At 41.4% G+C, this 24776-nt stretch overlaps 1 protein-coding gene across 1 annotated transcript in view; it reads right to left on the reverse strand.

Moving 5' to 3' along the window:
* Positions 1 to 24776, reverse strand: part of Dnah14 (dynein axonemal heavy chain 14) — a 238716-nt gene that overhangs the window by 78352 nt on the left and 135588 nt on the right. The window contains exons 42-54 of the mRNA XM_048439562.3: positions 23614 to 23689; positions 21511 to 21749; positions 20064 to 20186; positions 15152 to 15310; positions 13629 to 13761; positions 13442 to 13503; positions 12393 to 12574; positions 10978 to 11106; positions 9001 to 9138; positions 7395 to 7562; positions 5604 to 5774; positions 1552 to 1719; positions 730 to 822 (exon numbers count right to left, since the gene is read on the reverse strand). Of these exons, the coding sequence (XP_048295519.3) occupies positions 730 to 822; positions 1552 to 1719; positions 5604 to 5774; positions 7395 to 7562; positions 9001 to 9138; positions 10978 to 11106; positions 12393 to 12574; positions 13442 to 13503; positions 13629 to 13761; positions 15152 to 15310; positions 20064 to 20186; positions 21511 to 21749; positions 23614 to 23689 (1841 nt within the window). The remainder of the gene's footprint in view (positions 1 to 729; positions 823 to 1551; positions 1720 to 5603; positions 5775 to 7394; positions 7563 to 9000; positions 9139 to 10977; positions 11107 to 12392; positions 12575 to 13441; positions 13504 to 13628; positions 13762 to 15151; positions 15311 to 20063; positions 20187 to 21510; positions 21750 to 23613; positions 23690 to 24776) is intronic.

Here is a 24776-nt window from a genome sequence, read left to right on the forward strand (position 1 = left end):
AAATTTATACAATTGGCAAAATATCATGAATTAAAACTGTTTCATTACATTTATTTATCTACTGATTTGTGTGTATGTGTGTATGTGTGTGTCTGTGTGTGTGTGTCTGTGTGTGTGTGTCTGTGTGTGTGTGTATGTGTGTATGCACATACATGACACAGCCTGAGTAGAGCACAGAAGGCGGCTGTAGGAGTACATTCTTCCTCTACCACGTGGATCTCATTATCAAACTTAGGCTGTCAGGCTTAGCAGCACACACTTTTACTCACTGAGGTATCTTGCTGTCCCAATATTGTGGATTTTATTTAGTTTTCTAAAATCTTTTCTCTGTTTAAGTATTTGGAACTCTGTTAATTCAGCTACAGCTTATTCTCATAAGAAACACACCTTTGTGTAATGGCTCCTGCGTCTAACTCAATATCTAACTTGGTGTACTATTTTTGAAGCCCAGGATCCACTTGTGCAGATGCTAGATTAATGCTAGGACACATTATGTGTGGTGCAAACACATCTGTTTTAGCCATACCCAGGGCCTTTCCCAAACAAATAGCATGTCCCCGTGCCAGCAAATTTCTTCTGCAAACAATGAAGACAAAGATCCTGTTCTATGACTCAATTATTGGGATCTTCATAGTTTATTTGACTACAGCTTTAATAAGTAGATTTTCCTGGAGTTTCTGAGTTTTTGGTTTGCAAACTTAAAAACACTTGAAAAACGGAAATTCATACCAACAACATGTGGCTCTCTGGCTGTCGGAGGATCCTGGTGGCTCTCGCAATGTGCTCCATAGCTTCCTTGAAGAATACAATCGAATGAGACATCTAGCAGAAGGAATGCAGCAAACAAACCAATTACAGGTTTAGCAAAGTCAAGTGTGCATTATCATTTTATGTACAAGGAAACGGGAATGAGAGTGACTCTTCTTAGTGGCATGGTGGTGACAGAGACCCAGCTAACAGTCTATGTCAACATTTAGAGAAGACAAATTTTCACAATGAGCTCACTCCTTTGCTGATATTCTAGTGAGTTGACCCGGGCACTTGTGGGGATGAGTTTACAGAATGAATAACAGAAAAATGGCATCTAAGTTGCTTTTCTATTGCTCTGTACTGGCAGTGGCTGGTGGGAGAGACTTAGGAAATTACACATGGCATCTGTGATTTGGCTGGCATCTCTTTGACAAAAGGAGCCACAGCCATGGTGAGTTTGTCTCTCGGGACCCCGATGCTATATTCTCTTGCATTTCTTAACTCCGTTATCTCTGCCATTCAGTTCCCGACAGCCTCAGCTCACCGCATCTTTACAATTAGATGCCACTGAGACAAAGTAAAGAGAAACCCACAAACAAGTGTGTTTCTAATGGTCTGCTTTAAAACCAGAGGGAACACTTCTCCTCCCCCACCTCAGGCACAAACACTTGAAAACACTTGGTATATATTTATACAAGTACATACAAATAAACACATACATGGTATATATTTATACAAGTACATACAAGTAAACATATACATGCTTAGCACTCTCCAGGTTTTCACAGAGTGTGTCTTTACCTCCAGAGATGTTGGGCCCAGCTTCTGTTGGAATTCCTTAAGTATGTTGAAAAGTTTGTTGTAGTTGCTGGTGTTCTGGTAGATCTTCTTTCTGTGAGGTTTGTTTATATCCATGAAGTCCACAAATACAGTTGGGCTATTGATCAGGCTCTCGTGAGTCCACTGGATCTGTTGTAAGAAGAGAGCACAGTGAGCATTCAACCAATATGCAGAATTTCATTGTCTTTACATTGAAATCCTATCTTTTCCTAAGACCAATCTGTCTGTCATAGAAGATTCGAGCAGTGGATCATAGGACACAGGCTCTTAACCTATTAGTGTCTGTGTGTGCGTGTACATGCACGTGTGTATGTGTGCATGTATTTTTCTTCAGGAAGTGAAGTTTGTGGACCCCCTCCTCAAAATAATATTTTTTAAGGCTTCTCATAAAATACAAGTATTCAGAAGCCACGAATACAGAAATACAGTTCTGCCCACAAATTCTCCCTTGGGCTGAGAGCTCTAACTGGAGATAGATTGCCTGTAGCTCCACGGACAACGTGTGAGAAGGGTTCTTCCTCAGTGAGCTGTCAGTGACCATCCCAGTCCTGGGACTTCCCACGCTTGCTTCCTTTGGTTCTCTATCCTTCCAAGGCTGCTAACTCTTCCCCATTTGACAGTCTCAAGTTTCCTCTTCTCTAAAACCAGCCACAGCAACTGGCCCTTTGGCCTCTTGTTCACTGCAGGGGTCTTTGCGTTGGCCCTGGCTAAAGGTGGCTGCAGACAGGGTCCACACCAGTTCCCGTAGTTCTCAGCATGCACCTCACTGGCTACCCAGCGCTGGGAATTCCTGATGGACGTTCAGGAGTCATTCACTTAGCAAATGATGGCCCAAGGACAGAATGGCATGGTGGCTAAGGGTCTGTCTGACATCAGATGTCCTGGGTTTGGATGGTGATGCCGTCACCTGACCAGCTGCGTAACCTTGCTCTGCTCGGCATTGTTTGTCAGGCGAGGATAATAATGGCCTACATCGTAGCGTTGTTCTGAAGGAAGATTAAGGTAGGAATGGTGTGCAAAGCTCTTAATACAGTGCCTTGTGCACTGTGTTCCCTATTATTAGAGTCACAGTCCACTCTCTAAAGAAGGCAACCAGTTAATTAAGTGTTAATTCTCATGTTAATAGTTTATGTCCTTGTTTGATTGACATGGTCATTAATTCTGCTACCACGGGGCTGACGGCTACTAAGAAAACCTGGTTCCCATGAAGTTGCTTCCTCACTGAGCACCGCCTTTGCATCTGCTCCTCGCTGTAATAAAGTGTGAAAACAGACTTGTGCATGGTACTTACAGGGAGGTCAGGCGCTTCTCCCAGGGCAGGAAGCAATGAACTCTCTTCTGATTTTTAATTGACTAGTCTGTCTATTCCCTCATTCACTCTTTTAAAAACAAATGGATTATTGTGTGTGTGTGTGGACACATTTGGAAGTCGGAGGAAGACTTTGGGGGAGGGGGAGTTGGTTCTCTCCTTCCACCTTTATGTGTGCCTGAGGCTAGAACTGAGGCTGTCAGGTTTGCGGGAGAAAAACACGCCTGCGGAGCCATCTGGCCAGTCCCACCCCTTCATTCAGTCTTTAGTCATTCATCCTAGATATATTTGCTGAGAGCTTATATTAAACTGAATTCCAGAGATGTATCAAGGAATAAATCAATGACTCTGTCCTCATAAGGCATGCAGACTGGAAAGAGTTCAGGCAGGTCTGTGATAGGCAAGCCCCACGGTCTTACACAAAGGAGGGTCACAGTCTAGGAGGAGGCTGATTATTGGTCGGAAGAGGTTACCACAAGGTTAAAAGTATGCACTGAATTTAAAAAATGATCCGTACAGTAATCTGACAAATTATAGTTTCATATATGTACAGAATACAAAGTCATTACAATGTGAAATAAAAACTAAATAAAACATTTACCACCCCAAATATGCATTATTACGTACACCTCTTCATCTTGTCTAACTGAGGCACCATCTTCCCATTCCTGGGTGCCAGACCTGCTTTAGACTTCACTCATAGTGGGCATCAGCCTTTTGGAGCCTGCATTATTTATCTTAGTGTGTTGTGCATGATCTGAGTCTTGAACAGTGGTCAGGAATGAGCCATGGGAAGGGGCCTGAAGTTGCAAAGGTAGAGGCTGTAGAGAAGAAGTTGTATTCTGATTGGAATACAGGGGCACATGCTCAGACTTCTGGTATACACAGAGGCATGGAGACTAAAGCCAATACCAGGGCAGGGCATCTTGAGGCTGGAGAGGGCCAATGGATGCAGAAGAGGAATGGTTTCCAACGTGCTGAATGTGAGATGCCCAGGGCAGCATGACATAGGTTTAGAGTCATCTCTCTCTCTTTAGGTTCAGGTTATTTCCACCAAATTTCTTGCCTGCATTTGAAGTGTAGGGGGCTGGAGAGATGGCTCAGCACTGGCAGCTTTTATGAGATCCTGGGTTCAATTCCCAGCACCCAGATGGGACTTCACAACTGTCTATAACTGTAATCTTTTTTTTAAAAAAGATTTATTTATTTTATTATGTATACAATATTCCTTCCATGTATGCTTGCATGCCAGAAGAGGGCACCAGATCTCATTATAGATGGCTGTGAGCCACCATGTGGTTGCTGGGAATTGAACTCAGGACCTCTGGAAGAGCAATCAATGCTCTTAACCTCTGAGTCATTGCTCTAGCCCCTATAACTGTAATCTTGTAGGATCTTATGCCCTCTTCTGTTGTGCAGATGCACACTCAGACGAGACACCCATATATATTTAATAAATAAAGACACAAATCTTTAAAATGTAGACATAAGAGTATTTTTCAGTATCATAATAGCTGAGATGTATCACTCACTGTGTATCAGAAACAATTCCAAATGTTTTCTTTTCATTAGAGCTGCTCATTCTCACCAAAGACCTATGAGGTAGGAAATTACTGCCCTTACTTAGACATCAGGAAACCAAGGCACAGAGGGGCCATTTGCTCAAGGATACTGCTCATGATGGGAGGACCTGGGCTTTGAACTTGGGCAGAAACTGAGTTTAAAATCTCCAGGTCCCACTGCCTCTCAGAGGCTAGGGAAGATAGAGAAGAATAGAAGGGAGATCCAGTACCCATGCAAAGGACGGGGGACGAGATGCCACCAAAGCTTGACCCAAGAGCAGCTCCACGGAGGGAAAGGAAGACCTGTATCCAGGGAAGGACCGCAGAAGATTCGAGACAATGATGGGAGGAGACAGGCTGGTGGATGTGGAGATGGAAAAGGCATTATGTTGGGGTCCTAAGTGCCAATATCTTTGAATAGACTTAAAAAAGACAGAAGGATTGAAGTGATATGGGTCGGCATTAAATGATACTATTAAGATGAGTCTCGATTAAAAGGCAGATAATTGCAATGAAGAGAATATAGCAATTGGAATGTCTGTACAAATTTTTAAAATCTCTATCACGTTGTAATGATCTCAGAACCATACATATACATGTGCCTATTTAAATATTCACATACAGATATATTTACATATATTTGTTTATGTGCACATCTATATAAGCAGAGTTCTGTGGATGAAGTTTGTATCCTACAATTGTGTCTCACTGCTGTTAGGCCCTTAACATTCTCTCCAGGAGTCTCAGGGCAGTGCAGTGAAGTCTCACTGCCCATTGAGCATCAAGACTCAGCTCAAGTCAGTTGGTTACATTTTTTTCTCTGTGACTTGCATTAAAAGAGACAGCAAGGAGGCTAAAGGTCAGAGGGGTAAAGGGAGATGAGGAGCCTGGGCAACTCCAGTGGCATTTCTGCTGCCAGTGGAGAGGGAGGAGCAGGGTTGAGGTTCTGAGAGGCCAGGATCACGACTGAAGGAACCAAGGACTGATCATTTCCTGCATGTCATCAAGTAAGGAAAATTCTTAAGAGGATAGAAGTTGCTTTCATTAATATTATAGACATATTTGGAGACTTTCATTAAACAACATTGTGTGTGTGTGCATGTGTGTGCAAAATTCCACTAGAAATACATTTAAGAACACACCTGCATATGGTTTTGGAGTTCCTTTGAGAGAAGCTGGTAGAAAAGACTCTTTTCACTGGGCTCAACTAAACGATCATGAAACACTCGGCTGGCTTCATGGACTAAGAGCTTAGCAGCCATCTCTTTGGAGTTGATAATGCTCTTGTCTGCTTGCATCAACCCCAGTAGAAGCTGTACAGGATCAAAAACCAAAACAAAAACAAAATGAAAAACAAAACACATAACCAACATTAGCAGGGTCTTGTGTAAAATGAAAATCTGAGTTTTGTGAATGTATGTTTAAAAAATAGAAGAAACTTTCCAAGGTAAGAATCATTAGCTTCCGTAAGTGACAATCTGAAGTTTTCTATTGGATGGATAAGTTAAAGTCAAAGAAACCTGTCATAGAATGGCTCCTAGTGGGGGGAGAGTGGTAACATCTCAGGTTCATCTAAGAGAGACTTGCCAGGGTCGGAAGCCATAGCCTGGTGCCAAATGTTGCCAGCATAGGTGACAGTGAGGGGCTTTTTATTAATACCCCTCACTCTATAGCTTTGGCTGGCCTACAATTTTTCATGTAGAACAGGCTGGTCTCGAACTTAGAGATCTTTCTGCCTCTGCCTCCTGAACACTGAATTAAAGGTACCACCACACCTGGTTTTGAGGTACTGTCTAATGTTGATGTGTTTTGATTTTTGTTTTGATTAAGAACTCCTGTGCAAACCAGCTGACCTTTTACAGCAAGGGAAGAAAGATACCATACTAAATTTCTCTCTCTCTCTTCTTTCTTTCTCTTTTCCTTTCTTTCTTCCTTTTGTTCCTTCATCTTTCCTTTCTTTCATCCATTCATTTCCTTCCTTCCTTTCTCCCTTTTTTTTTTGAGGCAAATTTTGTCAGTGTAGTCTTGGCTGTCCTGGAACTCTCTGTAGACCAGGATGGCCTTGAACTCAAGAGATCCACCTTCCTCTGCCTCTCAAGTGCTGGGATTAAATATGTGTGCTACTGTCTTAGGGTTTCTTTTGCGGTAAAGAGACACCATGACCACAGCAACTCTTATAAAGGAAAACATTTCATTGTTATAACTAGCTTATAGTTCAGAAATTTAATCCATTATCATTATGGTGGGACATGGCATCATGTAGGCAGACATGGTGCTGGGGAGGTAGTTGAGAGTTCTACATATTGCAGGCAACAGGAAGTAGACTGAGACACTGGGCAGTATCCTGAGCATATGAGACCTCAAAGCCTGCCTCCACAGTGACACACTTCATCCAACAAGACCACGCCTCCTCTAACAAAGCCACACCTCCTAATAATGTCACTCCCTATGAGCTTCTGGGGGCCAATTACATTCAAACTACCACAGCTACTATGCCTGGCTAAATTCTTTTACTTAACATTGAAGTTTGAAAATTATTTACTTATGGCTGCTGCCAGAGCCAGCACTGCTGGAAAAGTGAACATTTATGCAAGTGTACAAAGTACCTACACAGGTTCACTCCCGCGTGGCCACAGGAACCTCCAAACAAAGCCAAGGCCAAACCCACATTGTGACCTTGTCATTTCTCCTCCCAGGAGCCCATCTTGTACTCTAAAAGCTTGAGTACTTTTGTTAATGGAGCCTCTGCTTTGATTGAACAACTCTTTTCTATGGATCTGTGCTGCTAATGTAAGTTCACGTTTATACCTTCTCACAGTCTCATGTGGACAGTACCAACAGGGAGGGGGACAGGAGACAGAGACTCAAGGTAGCACAATTACATCTCAATTTAAATGCTAAAAATAAGCTAGATAATTAATTTCAAAACAGACCTTGAACATGTCTCGGGGGTTAAACATGTAGTGGCATTTAGTCGGCGTCGGCAGCATGTTCTTACAGACTTGGTAGTACACCGCCAGGGAGCAAAGGACAATCTGATCTCTGCATTTCTGAACCTCAGGTACGAAGTTATGAATGGAGAAATACACCCCCAAGTGAGCCTTTAAAGAGAAAATTTATGTCCAGTTAAACATTTAAATATGGGCTACAGCTAATGTTTACCAAGAAGCATACATGTGGACTGCAATGGAGGGTTAATTACAATCTTAGGGCAGGATAGTGGCTTAAGTACAAAGGTACCCTGGGGGTGGGAAACATGTTCTGAGAGGCTCCACTGTTTGCCTAGTAGTCTAGAGGCACGTGGTGTGTGTCCCTTGGGGACATTTGGTGGCCCACCTCTGTGCGATCAGCTGTGGTGCTCTCTCATCTCCTTGCTCACTGAGGGGGCAGGTGTTAGAACATTACCCTGTCTGGACCACCAAATGCATAGGTTTTCTTTGGAGAGTCCAAGATTCCTTGTGAGAAAAATGGCTCAAATTGAAATATAGTGTAAATTTATACATCTGATGTGTGAGATTGCATAGAACATAGTAACTTTCTTCAAAATTAATCTTACATTTTCTTTCTTTATAAACTTTAAAGGTAAATTAAAACCATTTTTCCTCGGATCCCTTATGATTCTGTTGCAGGAGAGCATGGCCACACCGGAAAGAAAACTGCTTTGGAAGAAAGCGAATGTGTGTGCCAAACTGGCAGAGAAGGTCCGCCTCCTCGGAGAAGACGCCAAGTCAGAACCAAGAGGGCTCATATTTAAAGGGCAATGCCAGGTGCGGGAGCTCAGTCAGCAGAATAAAGTCCTGGGATTGCATTAGACATGTACCACAGCACTTCGTATGAACGCTAAATTATGATTTCAGTATTAAGAGAAAAATCATAGGAATAGTCCAGAAAACATAGGAGAAATAAAATTCATAAAGACAAGAATAATTTCTCAGTGTTAGTGTTTTCAAGTTCTCAGACTTGTCCTTATAATATGTTCTTTTTTCCTTCCCAGGAGAAAATGAACCAGACGGGAAAGACAGGGTGTATTTCATCTCATGACTGTGACCCATCATTCTAGAGAGGCTGGGCACGAACTCAAGGGAGGAACCTGAAGGCAGAACTAACACAGAGGCCATGGAGGGGTGCTACTTATTGGCTTGTTCCTCTCGGTTTATTCAACCTACTTTCTTATATACCCATGATGACCTGCCCAGGGCTGGCACTATGCACCATGGGCTGGGCCCTCACTGGGCCAGGCTCTCTCAAGATAATGCCTAATTTTTAATGCCAACACTTACGTGGCAGAGGCAGGTGGCTCTCTGAGGCCAGCCTACAGAATAAGTTCCAGGATGGTCAGGGCTACATAGAGAAACCCTATTTCGACCATCATACACACAAAAAGAAAAGATTTGCCCTCCCCAGGTGTGTCTAGGCTTGTGTCCAGTTGACAAAAACCAACCAGTATAGTAGAGCACTGTAGCATTCTTGAGAACCTGGTTCTATTCCAGTGGAGGGAGGGAGGGGGAGAGTGAGGGAGGGACAAGTTAGGTGCATTACCTGGAAGATAGTATACAAGGCCTTCTGTGGAGGATGAGGCAGCACCAGCAGAGAGAAGTGTTTGAGGAGGCGAGGGCTGACATCATTCCCACTGGCAGAAGGTGCACAGGAAGCAATTATAGAAAGATCTTGAATGGTCTGTGGGAAGAGTTTTAAAAAAGGAATACATCTGCCAGAAGTAAAAATATATCAATTTCCCCACCCCACACAGAGGAATTTAGGCAAACATTTAGAATACTATTTACTATAAAACAGAAATTATAATGGTAATAGAAACCTGTGTTCTTACAGGGAACCTGTCATAAAAGATAAATTACTTCCAGCTGGCTTTAAAAAATGTCATCAGGAACATTCCATTTAAAAAATGATAGTCACTTCAAATGTCAATCTATTAGAAGAATGATGTGGGATGTCCTTCTGTATATGTGTTGCTTTTATTGGTTGATGAGTAAAGTTATTTGGGCCAATGGCTTAGCAGAGTAAAGCCAGATGGGAAATCAGAACAGACACACACACACACACATGCACACGCACACGCACACGCACACACACACACACACACACACACAGAGAGAGAGAGAGAGAGAGAGAGAGAAAGAGAGAGAGAGAGAGAGTAGGCAGAGTCAAAGAGATGCCATGTAGCTGCCAAAGGGGAAAGATACTGAATCCTTACCAGTAGGCCAAAGCCTCATGGTGATACATAGATTAATAGAAATGGGTTAATTTAAGATGTAAGAGTTAGTTACTAAGATGCCTGAGCCATCAACCAAGCAGGGTTGTTATTAATACAGTTTTTGTGTGATCATTTGGGTCTGGCGGCTGGGAAACATGAGCAGTCTCCAGTTACAGAAGAAAACATGAGGAAATACATTACAGCACTTGTCTGGACAAACAAGTTCAAAAGCATAAGAGATAAAACTAACGTAGACATGTGGGATCATACCAAACAAGAAATTTCAGCATAGCAGAGTAGTCAACAGTGTGACCAGTTACAGACCACAGAACAAAGTTATAAGGTGCACTAGAGTAACCACAGTGAATAGCAACTTACCATACATCCCCAGATCACTAGATGGGAGAATCTGGGATATCATTACTTAAAGGAAATGATAAGTGTTGGAGGTGATTCATGAGTTAATTGCTCAAATTTCATGATTAAGTCTTGTATAAACATAGCAAAATGTCACCCTGTACCCATAGGAATGCCCACTGATTCTATGTAAATTAAAATTAACAAGGGGTCATTGGGAAATAAGCACTAGGTTGCTGAGGCTAGCAAAGAGAATGCTGTTGATGAATGAGTTATCACAGGAATATATCTCTGTTGGGGCCAGGTCTAGCCTGGGATGAGAAAATGCTCAAAGTAACATCATATTGATCCTGATTCACCACAAAACCACAGCGGTGGTGTGCTGGTGGCTAGAGTCAGAGCAGAACCCAGTCTATCCTGATGGGGTGCTTTTGACACCCCTGGTCCTTCCCATGTCCGTGATGGGGCTGCAGATATCCCACCAAAGACCTGCTGTGATTATTTTCTGGTCATTTTAGGGCCTTTGTTCAGGCTGTGTATTCCAGAACCCATTTCCTGTTTTCCTTCCTCCATCTCTCTCAGAGTCTCTCTGGAGGGCTGCACTGGGACTCTTCCTCTCTGCCTTAGGTGGGTGGTGATTTGGACAGTCTGGCTAGTATTTGAGCCAACGCCACCCACTAGCGAGCACGATTCATTTGGGACCTCAGCTTAAGTCTGCCTGAGACATGGAGTTTTGCAACACTGTCGTCTCGTCTCATGGAAGAGAGATCTGAGGATCGGACAGTTGAGATTGGTGGAGTCAGTTTTGGAACAAAGGGCAGAGATTTCCAGACAAGGAACCAAACAGGATCTCAACATGAACACTGTCTAAATTCATCACTTAACGTTGCTGTAAGCATTTAGTAACAATATTTAGTGAGGAAAAAAAATCTTAGTGCATACTGTACCTTCCATGTGTTTCTTTGAGTATCATAAAGCCCACCCATTTCTAATAACTGTCTGATCAATTCCAGGGGTGGCTGTGCTCCACATGTGTCTGGTACCGGCATATTCAAATCATCAATATATACTACAATCTTAGGGAAGACAGAACGTTTAAAAGTATTAATTGGTATACCCTTTGAAAAATTCTGAATTACCAATATCTTATTGTTTAAGAACAAAATTATATGCAATAATCTGATTTTTAAAATTAAAAATTGAAGAATATCAAATCTATTTTGAAGCTATGGTCTTAGAAGACAGCAAGTGTTCAAACCCCCAGAAACTATCCACTCTTGGCCCTAGCACAGCTGTATAACACTTAGGCAAGGGTTTTGGTGCCGACAAAACAATTTAACTGTGACTCTTGCTTCTGAATGTGCAGCTCACTGAGCCCTTTCGTATCGTGTGCTTGTTCTTGGCAAGTCCCTGTTGTAGGATTTAGCCTTCCTATTCATATGCACCACGATTGGGAAAGAAAATGCAGAAACATATTCCACTTTTTAAATCTGTATTACTTTTTTTTAACCTATGACAATATTATGCAGCCAAGTGTATTGATCATAATATTCATGCAATGAAATCTTTTGCTTGTGTTTATTTTTTCAGAAATAAAAATACAAATAGCTGCTTTAATTTCTCAATTTGTAACTGTCATTATTATTGTTATTATTTTTAGAACACTGTTTTCCCCTCTTGGAACATAGACTGGCAGTCATGTTTCTCAATTACATTTTATTAATGTAGGTAAAGATCATATCTTCGGTGAATCTGAAGTAAATCCTTAAGACCTACTAAAGGTGACCCAACATTGTGAGCAGGGACTCCTAGGGGCCCCATGTAGGTCTCTTTGTAATTCTTGTAAACCTCTTGACAGTGAACTAACGTGGGGCTGTTGAATGGGTGTCAGTGATTGTAAATTCCAACTGTGACTCAGGTAATAAATGGACAGTTGATTCAAGCCAAACAGATTGGAGGAGATGTGAAGAACATCCGATGCCACCGAGTGCCTGCCGGGTTCCCACAAGTCATTCCCTTCATGCCTGTTCCGAGTCTGTAAGTTCTAGAAGCTCCTCTTTCTGTTAGAGCTTTGTACAGTGGAAGAAAATGAGCAAGAAGCTACAGCTACCAAGCACCAGCAGCTAGCTCAGCCTCCAGACAACCTTCATGTAGATTTCGGCAAACTCTGCTGGTCTTAGTGATTCTCACTCTGGAAACCCATCACACTGAAAGAGGAATACACTGGTTTGAAAATCAAAGTCTCCATTCTATGTGCATTTTTAAATAATGCTCAGGAGTGTGTGTCTCCTTCTTACTAACGAAAACAAACCAATTTGTTACTCGATTTGTATAAGCGGACAGCCTAGAGGGGCTTTATTACCCTGTTGTTTTTCGGGGCTCCAAGTATGTCTTTGGTCCTTCTGACTAACTTCCGTAGAATCAGCTCCTTGGCTTTGGCGGCTGTCATATTGGTGGTGAAGTTTATCGTAGAGACTATAATTCCTTTGTCATTTTTAACTGGGGTTTCATCAGTCTTAATCTCTACTTTCTTTGTACTGTGATCTACAATGCCAAATACAAAAAGAGAAATAAATTTAGGGCAGTTTAAGAAAGGTTTGTTCTATTTTAGGGTGTTAAGAAATTTGAAATGAGCAATTCTATCTTTTTTTTTTTTTTTTTTAACAACAGTGCTCAGAGAGGAACAGCAACCTGCAATGGTTCTATGGTTCTATGAGTTCCCACTGTAGACTGTGAGTCAGAACCCAAAGTGCATGCAGCGGTATGAAAGCCGAGGGAGCCCTCTTCTCGTTTGTGTGTGTTAGAGACATCTAACTGAATGACTGGAAAGCATGCAGGTCTTGTTCCAGGGCAAGCCTCATTTCAGAGGGATACAGAGGATGCTGTTGCAGTGGTTTGGGACCCCATACTCCCTCTGGCATTCATGTTTTAGCTGTCAGGAGTCCTGGCCCGAGAGCTGCAGAGTCATGACTTTCTCCTGTATTGTGTTGAAAACCAGGGAAGCAGCAACCAGACAGCACCTTCTACCAGGCTGACAGGACTCACCCGTGAACACACATGGGCTTCTCCACCGTAGCTTCTTATGCCTTTTCAGAAGTTCTGAGTGGGTTCTGAATAATTTCCAAAATGTTGTATTTTAAATGAACAATTCAAGGTCTCTCTCTCTCTCTCTCCTTTCTTTTTTTTCTAAGACAGGGTTTCTCTGTGTAACAGCCCTAGCTGTCTTGGAACTAGCTCTGCAGATCAGGCTGGCCTTGAACTCACAGAGTTCCACCTGCCTCTGCCTCCCAAGTGCTGGATTAAAGAAATTCTAGCTGTTACTTTATGATTTCTTACAGTAGGCAGTGGCTTTGCACGTGGCCACAATAGAGAGGGGTTGACCCCATGTTGACCCCACGTGGCCACACTCACCAAAGCCTCCGAGCGCAGCTTTGTAGGTCTCCGAGATCAAGATGTTGATGTTCTGTCTTAGGCTGTTGGGATCAAATGTTTAAAGGACCACATCATTATACAAAAGTTGCTTTGTAAGAACAAACTCGACATTCATCAAGGAAACATTTTTGCCAGATAAGTCAAATTTAAAGTTTGATATATATACCTTGATCTTTTAATTTCATTATGTAACAGGACTTTTCCTAAAATTGACCCGAATTTTATATCGAATGTTCCTCGGCCCTCTAGCTTGTCAAGCATCTCACTGATGGCAATGGTCTTCCCGACCCCGGAGTCTCCTGAGGGGGAGATGCATTACACATGTTCACATATTAGCATGAGCTAGTAGACATGTATTCATTTGAATTGACATTGAAAACACATTTTTGCTCTTCTGTTTTAAAGGTGGGAGAAGTTAATTAGAACTTAATGCAAATTTTTTTCAAGCTGTCTGATTTATATTCTTACAAAAGATTAATTAGGAGATTTGTATTTTTTTATTTAATGTTCATTTAAGCCCATCACAACTATTTCTTGCTTAGCACACTAGAACTATGTTAAATAAAACTCTTTGAACCAAACGAAGCAAAATCAATTAAAAATAGACATTTTATGTGCATGAGTGCTGTATCTGTATGCGTGCGCACACGATGTGCGTGACACCTGCCCGTGAAGGTTGCTGACTCTCCTGGGACTGAAGTTACAGATGGTTCTGAACTACGAAGCACATGCTAGGAAATGAACCTGAGCCCTCTGCACGTGCTGCGGACCCTAAGCCTTTTCTTCATCACACTTCATCATCTTTTTTTTTGAGGGAGGCCTTGAACTCAACAATCCTCCTGCCTTCACCTCACGAGTACTAGTATTACAGGCCTATATCACAACACCCTAATTTTTTTTCTTGTGCGAACACAGTCCAAGGTGGCATTTAAAAATAAACTTACTGAAGCAGAACAAGGACTCGTGACTCCAAGTTCACAAGACAGAAAAATACAAGAGTTTCCTTAGAGCAAATTAGAGGTGACTGTGTGTAATCTGAGTGTCACATTGCTGGAGTTTTTGTATGTGTTCCTGGGAACACTCTATTATTCTCCTCTAGGGATACCCAACACAGGCCAGAGACACAAAACTGTTAGTCAATGGGTTGGATAAATATTCAGAACCGACAAGAACTGTATTGAGTTACTCCTTTGGTAAAAGAATTTTATGACATCTTTACAAATTGTTTAATTAGACATTCGGCATTCGCAGAGGTGGCTCTCTACGGATCAGGGCTTCTGGACTGTGGAGGTCAACCACACATTCATCCAATGTGTCTCTTTCTAGAGTTTGTCTTTAATGTAATGAAAAAATGAAAAGCTATAACATCCAAGTCTGGAGTGGTAGGCGCACCCATAATTCCAGCACTTGGGAGGTTGAGGCAGGAGGATCACCTGTTTAGTAGCAGGCTGGGCCACTCAACAAGAACAAAAAGGGAGCTGGGCAGGGAAGAAGGAAGATGAGGAACACATAGGCAGGCTTATAATGCCCTTGGTTAAAATGGGCTTTCATAGGCTGTGGGTAGATCTGTGGAGAGCAGGCTCTCTAAACTTGCAGGGCTGATTAGTCAATTCTCACTTAAAAATGGCTAGACCCAGGAATTGTTCAACTTCTTCCTAACTTGGAAATGCCTTTGCATCTTTTCAGTACCTGTGAGAAGTACAGGGTAGGAATTCTTCAGGAGAAGACTCATGAGGAAAGACAGGCAGACGGTGTCCCGGGTGGCAGTGTAGTTCACATACTCCCCGCACTCCTTCATCCTCAGCACACTGTCACTTGATCCCTTGAAGTCAGTCAGTAACGATGTCCCTAAGGTCGGAAAACAGCGTGTAAGTTCCAGGTGACCTCGAATAAGATTATTTTTGCTCTTCAATATTCTCTGGGCAAATTAGCATGGTACGTGGCAACTTGGACATTGACAGACTGGTCAGTGCTGTTAGATGTGCCTGAGGTCTTTGATGGGCCTCAGAGACTGATCTTCCTGCACGCTCAGCTGTCTAAGACATTGTGACATTCTTAGAAACAGCTGGCTTTCCTACCCCAGCCCGCTGCTCTAGTCCTTCTTGATAGAAGGATGGGGGAGGCAGCTCTTTTCCCAAGGCTGCCTGTTGCCCTAAGAACCCTGCTTCTCTTGCTGCCCTTCCCGCCATCCAGACTAAGAACCCCGCTTGTCTTGCTGCCCTTCCTGTCATCCAGACTCTTTTCTGCTAGAAGTTTTGATCATACAAGTGTTTATGAACCTTGAACCTTATTATCTGGACCACAGGAAACTGACATTTCAAAAAGTAAAGGACAGTTGGACACAGACAATTCATTGTGAAATAAAACACAGACAGGTAGACACACGAGATAGAACAAAACAGAAACCAACCAACCAACCAACCAACCAACCAACCAACCAACCAACCAACCAACCAACCAACCAACACTCATCCTGGACACAAATGCTCTCTAGAATGTTACCCTGATCCTTGTTTTAAAACTTCACCTTATTATTACTGTTGTCTAATGTAGTGTGTGTGTGTGTGTGTGTGTGTGTGTAGGTCAGAGGACAACTTTGTGGAGTTGGTCCTCTCCTTCTACCTTTACGTGGGCTCTGGGGATTGCTCCCTTACTCTCTGCCCTGCCTCACACCCTTTAAAGAAACTGTATCCAAATTCTTTCCCTCATTACACCAGTGCACAGCCGAACTGTCCAGTTGGTCCTAATACAGTTGTGTTTACTCAGCTGTTGTTTATTCTTCTTCGTAAACAGTAGCTGAACATCTCCACCAAAGTACAAATTCAAAGCACACACAGAGCCGCCACACCGAGCCACAGCTGCACAGAAGCAGCTTTGCTTCCCGCCTTTTCTAACTACTAAGCCCACGTAGATTCTGTTCCATCCCTCACTTTTATTTTAGTGAATTTTAGAGATTCTTCTAAGCCAACATGCTTTTATTGGTGTTATTTAAAACACTAAGGACCTGTTCAACAAATCCTTCACCAGTGCGGTAGTGATGAGGATCTATATGATTTTCAATCTTTTATTACAAATAAAGCTGAGTTTGTGTGCTATACACAGGCAATTCACAAACAACTGCTGGAATAATTTCCTGTAAGTAGGGCTTATAGTTAGTGTAATTAGTGTAAGCTGGGTCAGAATAAATTTTATGATTTATAATTTTGATGGATATGGACAAATTGCTCTCCAACATTTGAGAAGCTGAATGAAAAAGGTATCAAAACTATTTTAATCATTCCAATATTATAAAATTTTATCTAATTCTAGTTTATTTTTCATTTCTCATATGGAGTAAATACTGTTTATATTTGAGTCACTTTTATGTCAACTATTTATATTATTTTAACTTTTAGTGCTAGTTTATTTTTGTTTGATTTTTATAGATGTTTTGATATAACATTAGCAAATACTGAAAGCTTAATTATCTTTCTGTATTTTGCATCTTTATATTTTCTTTTTGTAACCTCACTGTTTTATATCTTTAAAATAATACTAACTTAAAATATAAGTTTCATAATTGCAAAACATTGCTCAATTGGATGATTTTTGTTATTTAATATTTTTTATTATTTTATGTATATGAGCACTGGATGCCCTAGGGCTGGAAGAATAGGCAGTTGGGGAACACCACGTGGGTGCTGCAATCAAATCCAGGTCCTCAGCAGGAGCAACAAGTGCTCTTTACTGTTGAACCAACTTTCCAGGCCTGGTTTTGTTTTTAGTTCTGTATTTTCATTTGTAGAAGATCTATTCTGGGCCAGCAAAATGTCTCAGTGGTAAAGGCAGTCACCATGCAAGCTGGGTAATCCTGACATGTTTGTTTACTTCCACACAGCTGCCACAGCACATGTGCCCCTCCCATCATACACGTGTGTGCACACCTACATCATGCACACACATACAATAAATACAAATTTTAAAACAGCTCTATTCAATTTTTTCTTAAATTGCCTGTGTCACTTAAGTATTACTGTGTTTTACGTGTGTAACTGTTTTGCCTGTATGTCTGCCTGCACTGTGTGCACAGCGGCCAGAGAGGGAACTGGCTCCGCTGGAGCTGGAGTGGCAGATGGTTGTGAGCCTTCCTGAAGGGTCTAGGAATTGAAACTGGGTCCTCTGTTAAGTGCAGCAAGTGTTCTTAACCCCCAGACCTTCTCTCTAGCCTTGACCTTGCCATGTTTTATACTTTGTAACTCCTTCAAGTGTCTTCAAGGTGATTTTTTATTTGAAGACTGGCACAGGTGCCTTGGGTGGTGGGGTAGATTTCAGTGAGCAGCTTGGGCTCCCTCTCAGCAGTGTTACTAGGAGGTCCATTGGTGCGGGACAATTCTATATCTGTCAATTATTTTTTAAATCAACGCTGATTGACCAGTAGCCGGGCAGGAAGTATAGGCGGGAAAACCAGACAGGTTAGAGGTGGGGCATTCTGCCCAGGAGTATTCTGGGAAGAAGGAAGCTCTACCCCACTCCTTCCCAGGTCACCGAAGAAACAGGATGTGACCTGCCCCACTGAGAAAGGTACTGAGCCATGTGGCTAACATAGATAAGAATAATGGGTTAATATAAGTTATTAGAACTAATACGAAGCCTGAACTAATGGGCCAATCAGTTTATCATTAATAGAGACCTCTCTGTGTGATTTCTTTGGGGCTTAATGGCTGTAGGAACTGGGCAGGGCAGAAACCCCAATGAGCAGGCCCTCATGTTACAGCCCATGGCCTCCCCCAAAGCAGCCTTGGCAGGAGCTGTGCCAGCTGACAGTGCTAAACTTCCCTGAGAACTCCTTGCAGGCCAGTCCCATTGGCTGCTTCAGCATCCTTCTTCCTCCACCACATTAAACTCCACAGTTTTCCCATCTTCTACACTGGCCAGAGACCACCATGAGTCTTTTTAAAAAGATTTTTATTGATGTGTATGTGGTTGTATATATGCCACAGCGAGCAGACAGAGCTCAGAGGACCCTGTGGAGGGCACCGGGCTTGGTAGCCTTTATCCTGAGCCATCTCACAGGGTTGGACTATTCTTTTTAATGGCACTACAAATACAACCCCTTGGGTGTCACTTGGAGTCATAAGTCCACATCTATTTCTGATATTGGACCATTGACAGTGCTGAAGACTTTGGTAGTGGGAACTTTCTTCTTAATGCATTTACTGCCAGCCATGACTAAGGAGGCTGTGGCTAAGGATGCCAGGGCTGTGGGGCAGGGGCGACAGAGGCCATGTTTCCACAAGGACTTCTGGCAATCAGGCCACCTCTGCTCTAGCTTCCTGGAGGTAGCTGCCTTGTCAGCCTGGCTTCCTCTGCCTCCACTCTTACTCAGCACCTCCAATCATTCATTTATTAATACTTTATATACATGCTCTTCAACTTATGATGGAGCTACCTCCAATAAACCTATGGTAAGTTGAAAAAATTGATATTTGAAATGCACTTAATACAACTGAACCTTCTAGGTCAGTGGCACAGTATACTGGGGGAGGCTGTGTGCTGCCTGGGAGCTGCAGCCACTGGCGACTCCCCAGAGCTGCAGGAATCACACTGCTGCTGAGCAGCCTGGGGAAAGGCCACATGGAAAGTAAAGAATTCATGATTTCTGTCCCACAAGTATTCACACTACTAGAGAGCTAAAAAACTGTAAAACTGAAATAACTTTTAACTTTAATCTTAATAAAGTTTTGTCATTAAGTTCTTGCCTTCATCTTCTGCCAAGCACCCAGAGTTCAGCAAGATTAAGGTTCTTCTGTGATAGGCAGAGGCAGGTTGCTAATATGGATATTGGTGGCATGAAAATTAAACCATCGTTTTCTTTTTTGTTGTTGCTCTTTTGAGATAGGGGCTGAAGGCTGGACTGGTACTCACTATGTATTCCAGACTGGACTTGAGCTAATGGCTATCGTCCTGTCTCAGTCTCCCAAGTGCTGGGATCCTGGGAGTGATCCAACATAAACACCTTCTTTTTAAATTGCTGGTTTCATTTACAGAGAGCGACACGATCTTGTGTGTATGTGTTTTCTTACTTTGAAAGAGTTACTTTGCATTACTGGTTAGGGACTACAGCTAGTTAAATAGCTAGTTAAATAGACACTGTCACTGGTGAGACTCTCCATACTATAGTTTTATAATGTGTCCTAATATACTACACATTTAAAAATTATTTATTTTATATCTATGGGTATTTTGATGGCATGTATATCTGTTAATCACATGCATGTCTGGTGCCCAGGGAGGCAGAAGAGGACATCAGATCCCCTGGATCTCAGACAGCTGTGAGCTGCTGTGTGGGGGCGGGGCTGGGAAATGAACCCGGGTTCCCTGGAAGAGCAGCCAGTGATCTTCATCTTGGAGCCATCTCTCCAGCCCCTACTACAAATTCCTTACAAACCAATGTTCTAAGGTGATTTCAAGGCACATCTTATAAACGTGAATAAAAGCTACCCCTACAAAGACAAATATTGGAACATGTCACCATCAGTGTTGCTAACACATCTATCTTTATGATTAATATACTTCCAGAATTTTAGAGAAGCTGAAAGCCTTTAAAAATAATTATACTTACCTTTCTGAATTATTGTTTGAGCACTAGGAACCAAATCTGACCAAGGCATAAACTCACAATTCTGTAAGTCCACAAAATACCCAAATATAGACCGCTCGCCACCTGGTAAGTTGATACCTCCGTCTGAAAACAACACACACAAGAATCCAGTTCATGCAACCACATAAAACAGGCAGGCCATTTCCTCCTCATATTGGTTTGTACAAGAGCAAAGGTTGATTAACTTTTTAAATCATTTCACATGTAGACAAGGGTAAACTGTGATCAAATGTCCTATGAAAGCATCCCAAAGTGCTTCCTATTGCTGTGTGTTTAAATGCTAGTAAATCCCAGGAGCACACTGGCTCAGTTCAAGCCAATATAATACAGAACGCTGAGAATATTTGTAAATCATAAATCTTTCCCATTTTAAAAATAATAAGCTAGAAAAGCAGAATAGATTATCCACAGTTTCATCAAAGATAACAGAGTTGTTATTTAACCACACAGACGTACATGCCCAACCATATACCACAGTTGATATATTAATATACACCTTGTTACTTTGCATAGCTTGTTATCTTTTTTCAGTTTCTGTTAGAGATATATTAAAATGATTTGTTGTGTTTTCTTTTTGAAACAAGGTCTTATGTAGTCCAGGCTTGACTCAAACTCGCTATATACTCGAGAATGTCTCCCTGCCTCCGCTCTCCAAGCCCTGCGACTATAGGTGCGCCACACTTGACCATGGCTTTACAGTTGCTGTTTCCTCTCAGAATCCTTACAAATTTTGTCGATGAAACTATGATGTTAAAGTCAGACGAGTTCACAGCGGTTTGTGAATCCTTGTGTATGTGGTACATGTCTGTGTGGGTACACATGTGGAGGCCAGAGTAGGAGAGCAGGTGTCTGCTGTCACTGTCCCCGTCATTGCGAGAGAGTGAGGCGCTCCCTGAGCCAGAAACCTACCATTCGGCTAGGGTTGCTGGTCCCAGAACCCTTCTATCTCCATACCCCAGTGCTGGGCTTGCAGGCACATGCAGCCAGGCCTGACTTTTATAGTGGGTGCAGGATTCAAACTCAGGGATTAACGCTTGCACAGAACATTCTATTACCCTCTGAACCATCCCCCCCAGTCCCTGCAGGTTACTATTTTTTTTTTTAAATATAGTATTCTTTAATCTGCTTTAACTTTTGGCTTCTATTTACTTTACTGCTCCTCTGCCTTATTTTGATTTGTATCACATATACTTATTAGTTTATTTTTTAGCATTCTGTTTGTTTCAAATATACTGATTTATATATCGTCCTGATTAATTAAAAAACTTTTTAATATTTCTAGCTAAACAAAGACCTTAATATTCTTTACCCACTGAACACACTTCCCACCATCTTGCTATTTTGTGTATAATTTAGATTTTATATTTTTAACAAAAATAAACTAGTTTATAATTGGTAGGTAACTCACCTCTTTCTGACTCTTCTTCAAATAAATCATGAACAAGGTTGTCAAAATTGTAGGTTACTTCTGCAAGAGAATCAGGTTCAAAACTTGAACGAAATAGCAAGTCTTCTTCATGTTGGTCTTCACGCTTTAAAACCCCCCCAAATGCCCATGTAAACGCAAACACGAAGATCTTCTGAATCATTACAGTTAACTTTTCAGGGTTTTTCTCCAGGTACCACGCGTTCTCATCTCTGTAGTATCTGTGTGGGCGGAGGGTAACGCCAACAGCTTTATGAAGTGGTTGGAAAATTTATCTCAACATTACATGAAAGTTTTGTTAAAAATTGCAATAGAGTATTGTTATAAAATTTTAGATACATAATTTTTACTCAGATAACAGCCACAGAAATGAGTTATTGTGTTTATTTTTAAAGTACTCTATGTTATAAGACATTCCTACTTTTGTTGCACACCTATTTTTGGTAATGTGTTGACAAATGTATTATATACCCCTATTTAACATATAATTCTATTTAATGTATGTATATACACATGTTTATCACGATAGACTTTTGATACTTGTTTAATAGTTTGATATACATACATGTTTTACATATGCACATCATTTTATTTAGTGTTTATAAGTAAACCTTTTTAATTTTAGATGAATTTATAGTTGGAAGTTTACTTGCTGGGTGAGAGGATCTGCTAATTCTGTATTTCATGAAAGACCCAGTAAACATTGATTTGCTTTGCATTTCTCTTGGCAAGTCTTAATGGCTGATTTAGTTCAACATGGCTACTGACGGGCACCCAGAATCTGAGGAGACTGCTTAGTTGAGGTTAATCCGGGCTCCTCACGGTTAATGAACCATGAGTTTTGGGGTGATAGGATTGATGATAATAAACAGGATTGGGCCTAACTTCCAACATCTTGCATTGTTTAAATACTATCATAAAATTATAAATGATAAAACACTAAGATATTATCAGATTGAAATTCATCAGCCACTCTTGGCACATGGTACACTTGTATAGTTCTATCTGAAATGCCTTGCTGTGTACAGTTTAGCAAACATTTATGAAATGTTTACTATTTATCAGTCGCTCTGAATGAAGGGGACATGGTGCCTTTTTCACAGGACAGGGAGGAATAAACCAAGCACTGAGTTAAATATGATCTGAGGAATAATCATGGGTTAATGTGGGGGCACAGGGCTCCTTGTGCTCACAGGGAATTACCAGAGGAACATAGCACATGGCGCTGTTCCTTCAAGGGAAGGAAGGCAGTGTCTGCTATCCAGAAGGCTGGGAGTGGGCAAGCGACCCTACCTGACACCCTTCTCACTGGGAGGTGTCACATGTACTTTACAAACAGTTTCGATGCTGTCAAATCTAATTTTTATTTAGCTTACTTTGTTGCCCAGAGAGATTTGTGAATGTTTTGTTATGCACATAGGGTGGAGTTAATTATCACCATAAATGTTTTCATTAAATTCCACCATGCTTGAATATACCTAAAATAAACCCCGGGGGTCAGAATCCTAGGGTCTGAACCAACATCAGCTTAGTCGTGTTGAGTTGAACTGCCTTCTTGACTGCTATGGACTGTCACTCTGCTGGCCATGGAGGCTGCAGAGATTTAGACTGTGGGCTCGGCAAAGGCCACCATCCAGAAGAAATATAGACGGAATAATTCTATAGCTATAAGGCGCCATGCACCTGACTATTAACCTAACTGATCTGGACAGCTAGCATGTCACATTATTGTTCCAGCTTTGTAAGTGAGGTAGAGCTTTATAATTTTATAACTGCTTCAATGTTTTGTAGCTTATAAATGGCTGATATGTGAAATAAACACACATCAATTTTGTACCATTCTAAAATGTGTAAAGGCAAGATGAATGTTTATATAACAATCTTACTATGTAAAAATAATAAAATATGATTATCTTGTATTAGTTATACAGAGGACTCTGAGTTGGGAAAAAATAACGTAGACTTTTTATGTAATTTTATGAAACCACAAATACGGTTTGGTTTACTGACAATGGTCCCATGTGCATTGGCTGTTTCACATCTAGGAGGTTCTGCAAACACATTTGCTGGAGGAATGTAACTGACCTCTTTTCGGTGTTCTTGAACTTGACTTTCACAGCTCTTTTCTCTGTAATGAAGGTGTCATCCATTTCATCATCACCTTAGAAATGACAGGATGTTTGTACAATTAACAACAGCTCTACAGTTTCATAGGTTAACTAACGAGGCCCAGCCTGTAACACTGTCTAGCTGTGAACTGCTATAGGAAGGGTCATCCCCACTGGAGCATCGCAGGCGGACTGCACATGTCTCTTCATGCTGACTCCTGATTCCTTTGTCCAAGTCATCCATTCCACAGAGGAAAACAGAATAAATTGTGGCTCATTCTTTACAGCTTAGTTCTCTAATATTTGCATTCTCAATATTAAAATATATCTCTTTTAGAACATTTCAAAACAGAAAAGTATGCAGAAAAAAACGATAACTTAGTTTCATGCTCCCCCATAACCATTAAGATATTGTTGTATTACTTATGGAATAACATAAGCACACAATTATTTTAAATTTTAAGCCCAGATAAAAATGAAAAGGCTTGTGTTCTTATCCCGGTTTTGGATTTTAAGGCTGCTTTTAGCGCCATTTTGTGTCCTTTGAAGCATTTTCTTGCAGTGTAATTTACTAAGCCAATCTCCCATTGCTGGAATTCAGGTTGTTTGTATGACTGCAAATAGTTTGGCTGTGTATGGACCTTTGCACACTTCTCAGATTATAATTATGAATGGTCCTAGAACAACACCACGAAGGCAAATTCCTCACTATGTTCTGCATTGCTAAATTGCTTTAAGAAGGTTGTCTCAATCAGTACCTTCTTTTCGAGTTTATTCTTTGATACATTCTAGACATCAGTATCTACCAAGAGTAAGGAAGTCCCCACAGGCCCCACCCTTTCCTGAGGAGATATTAAGGAATGGTTGAGGGTTGCTGCAGGATGGGGTTGTCATTTCTTCAGTTGAGTGACCTTTGAGGAGCTAGATGAGGAGACCAAGGGCTTTAGAGGGGAACTAATTTCTCAATACCTCATACTTGGAATATACTTCTGCTCCCAACTTTATGAAAAATTTGAATATACCAGCCATAGTCTCTTTTTATCATCTATTTATCTTCTCTAAAGACCATATATATTTTTTTAAAAAATAAAAGTGTATGTGGTGGCCCAAGCCTGTAATTCCACATTCAGGTGGTATAGG

The sequence above is a fragment of the Myodes glareolus genome, chromosome 5 (genome assembly GCF_982192425.1).
Source record: "Myodes glareolus chromosome 5, mMyoGla1.1, whole genome shotgun sequence".
Taxonomy (NCBI): Eukaryota; Metazoa; Chordata; class Mammalia; order Rodentia; family Cricetidae; genus Myodes; species Myodes glareolus.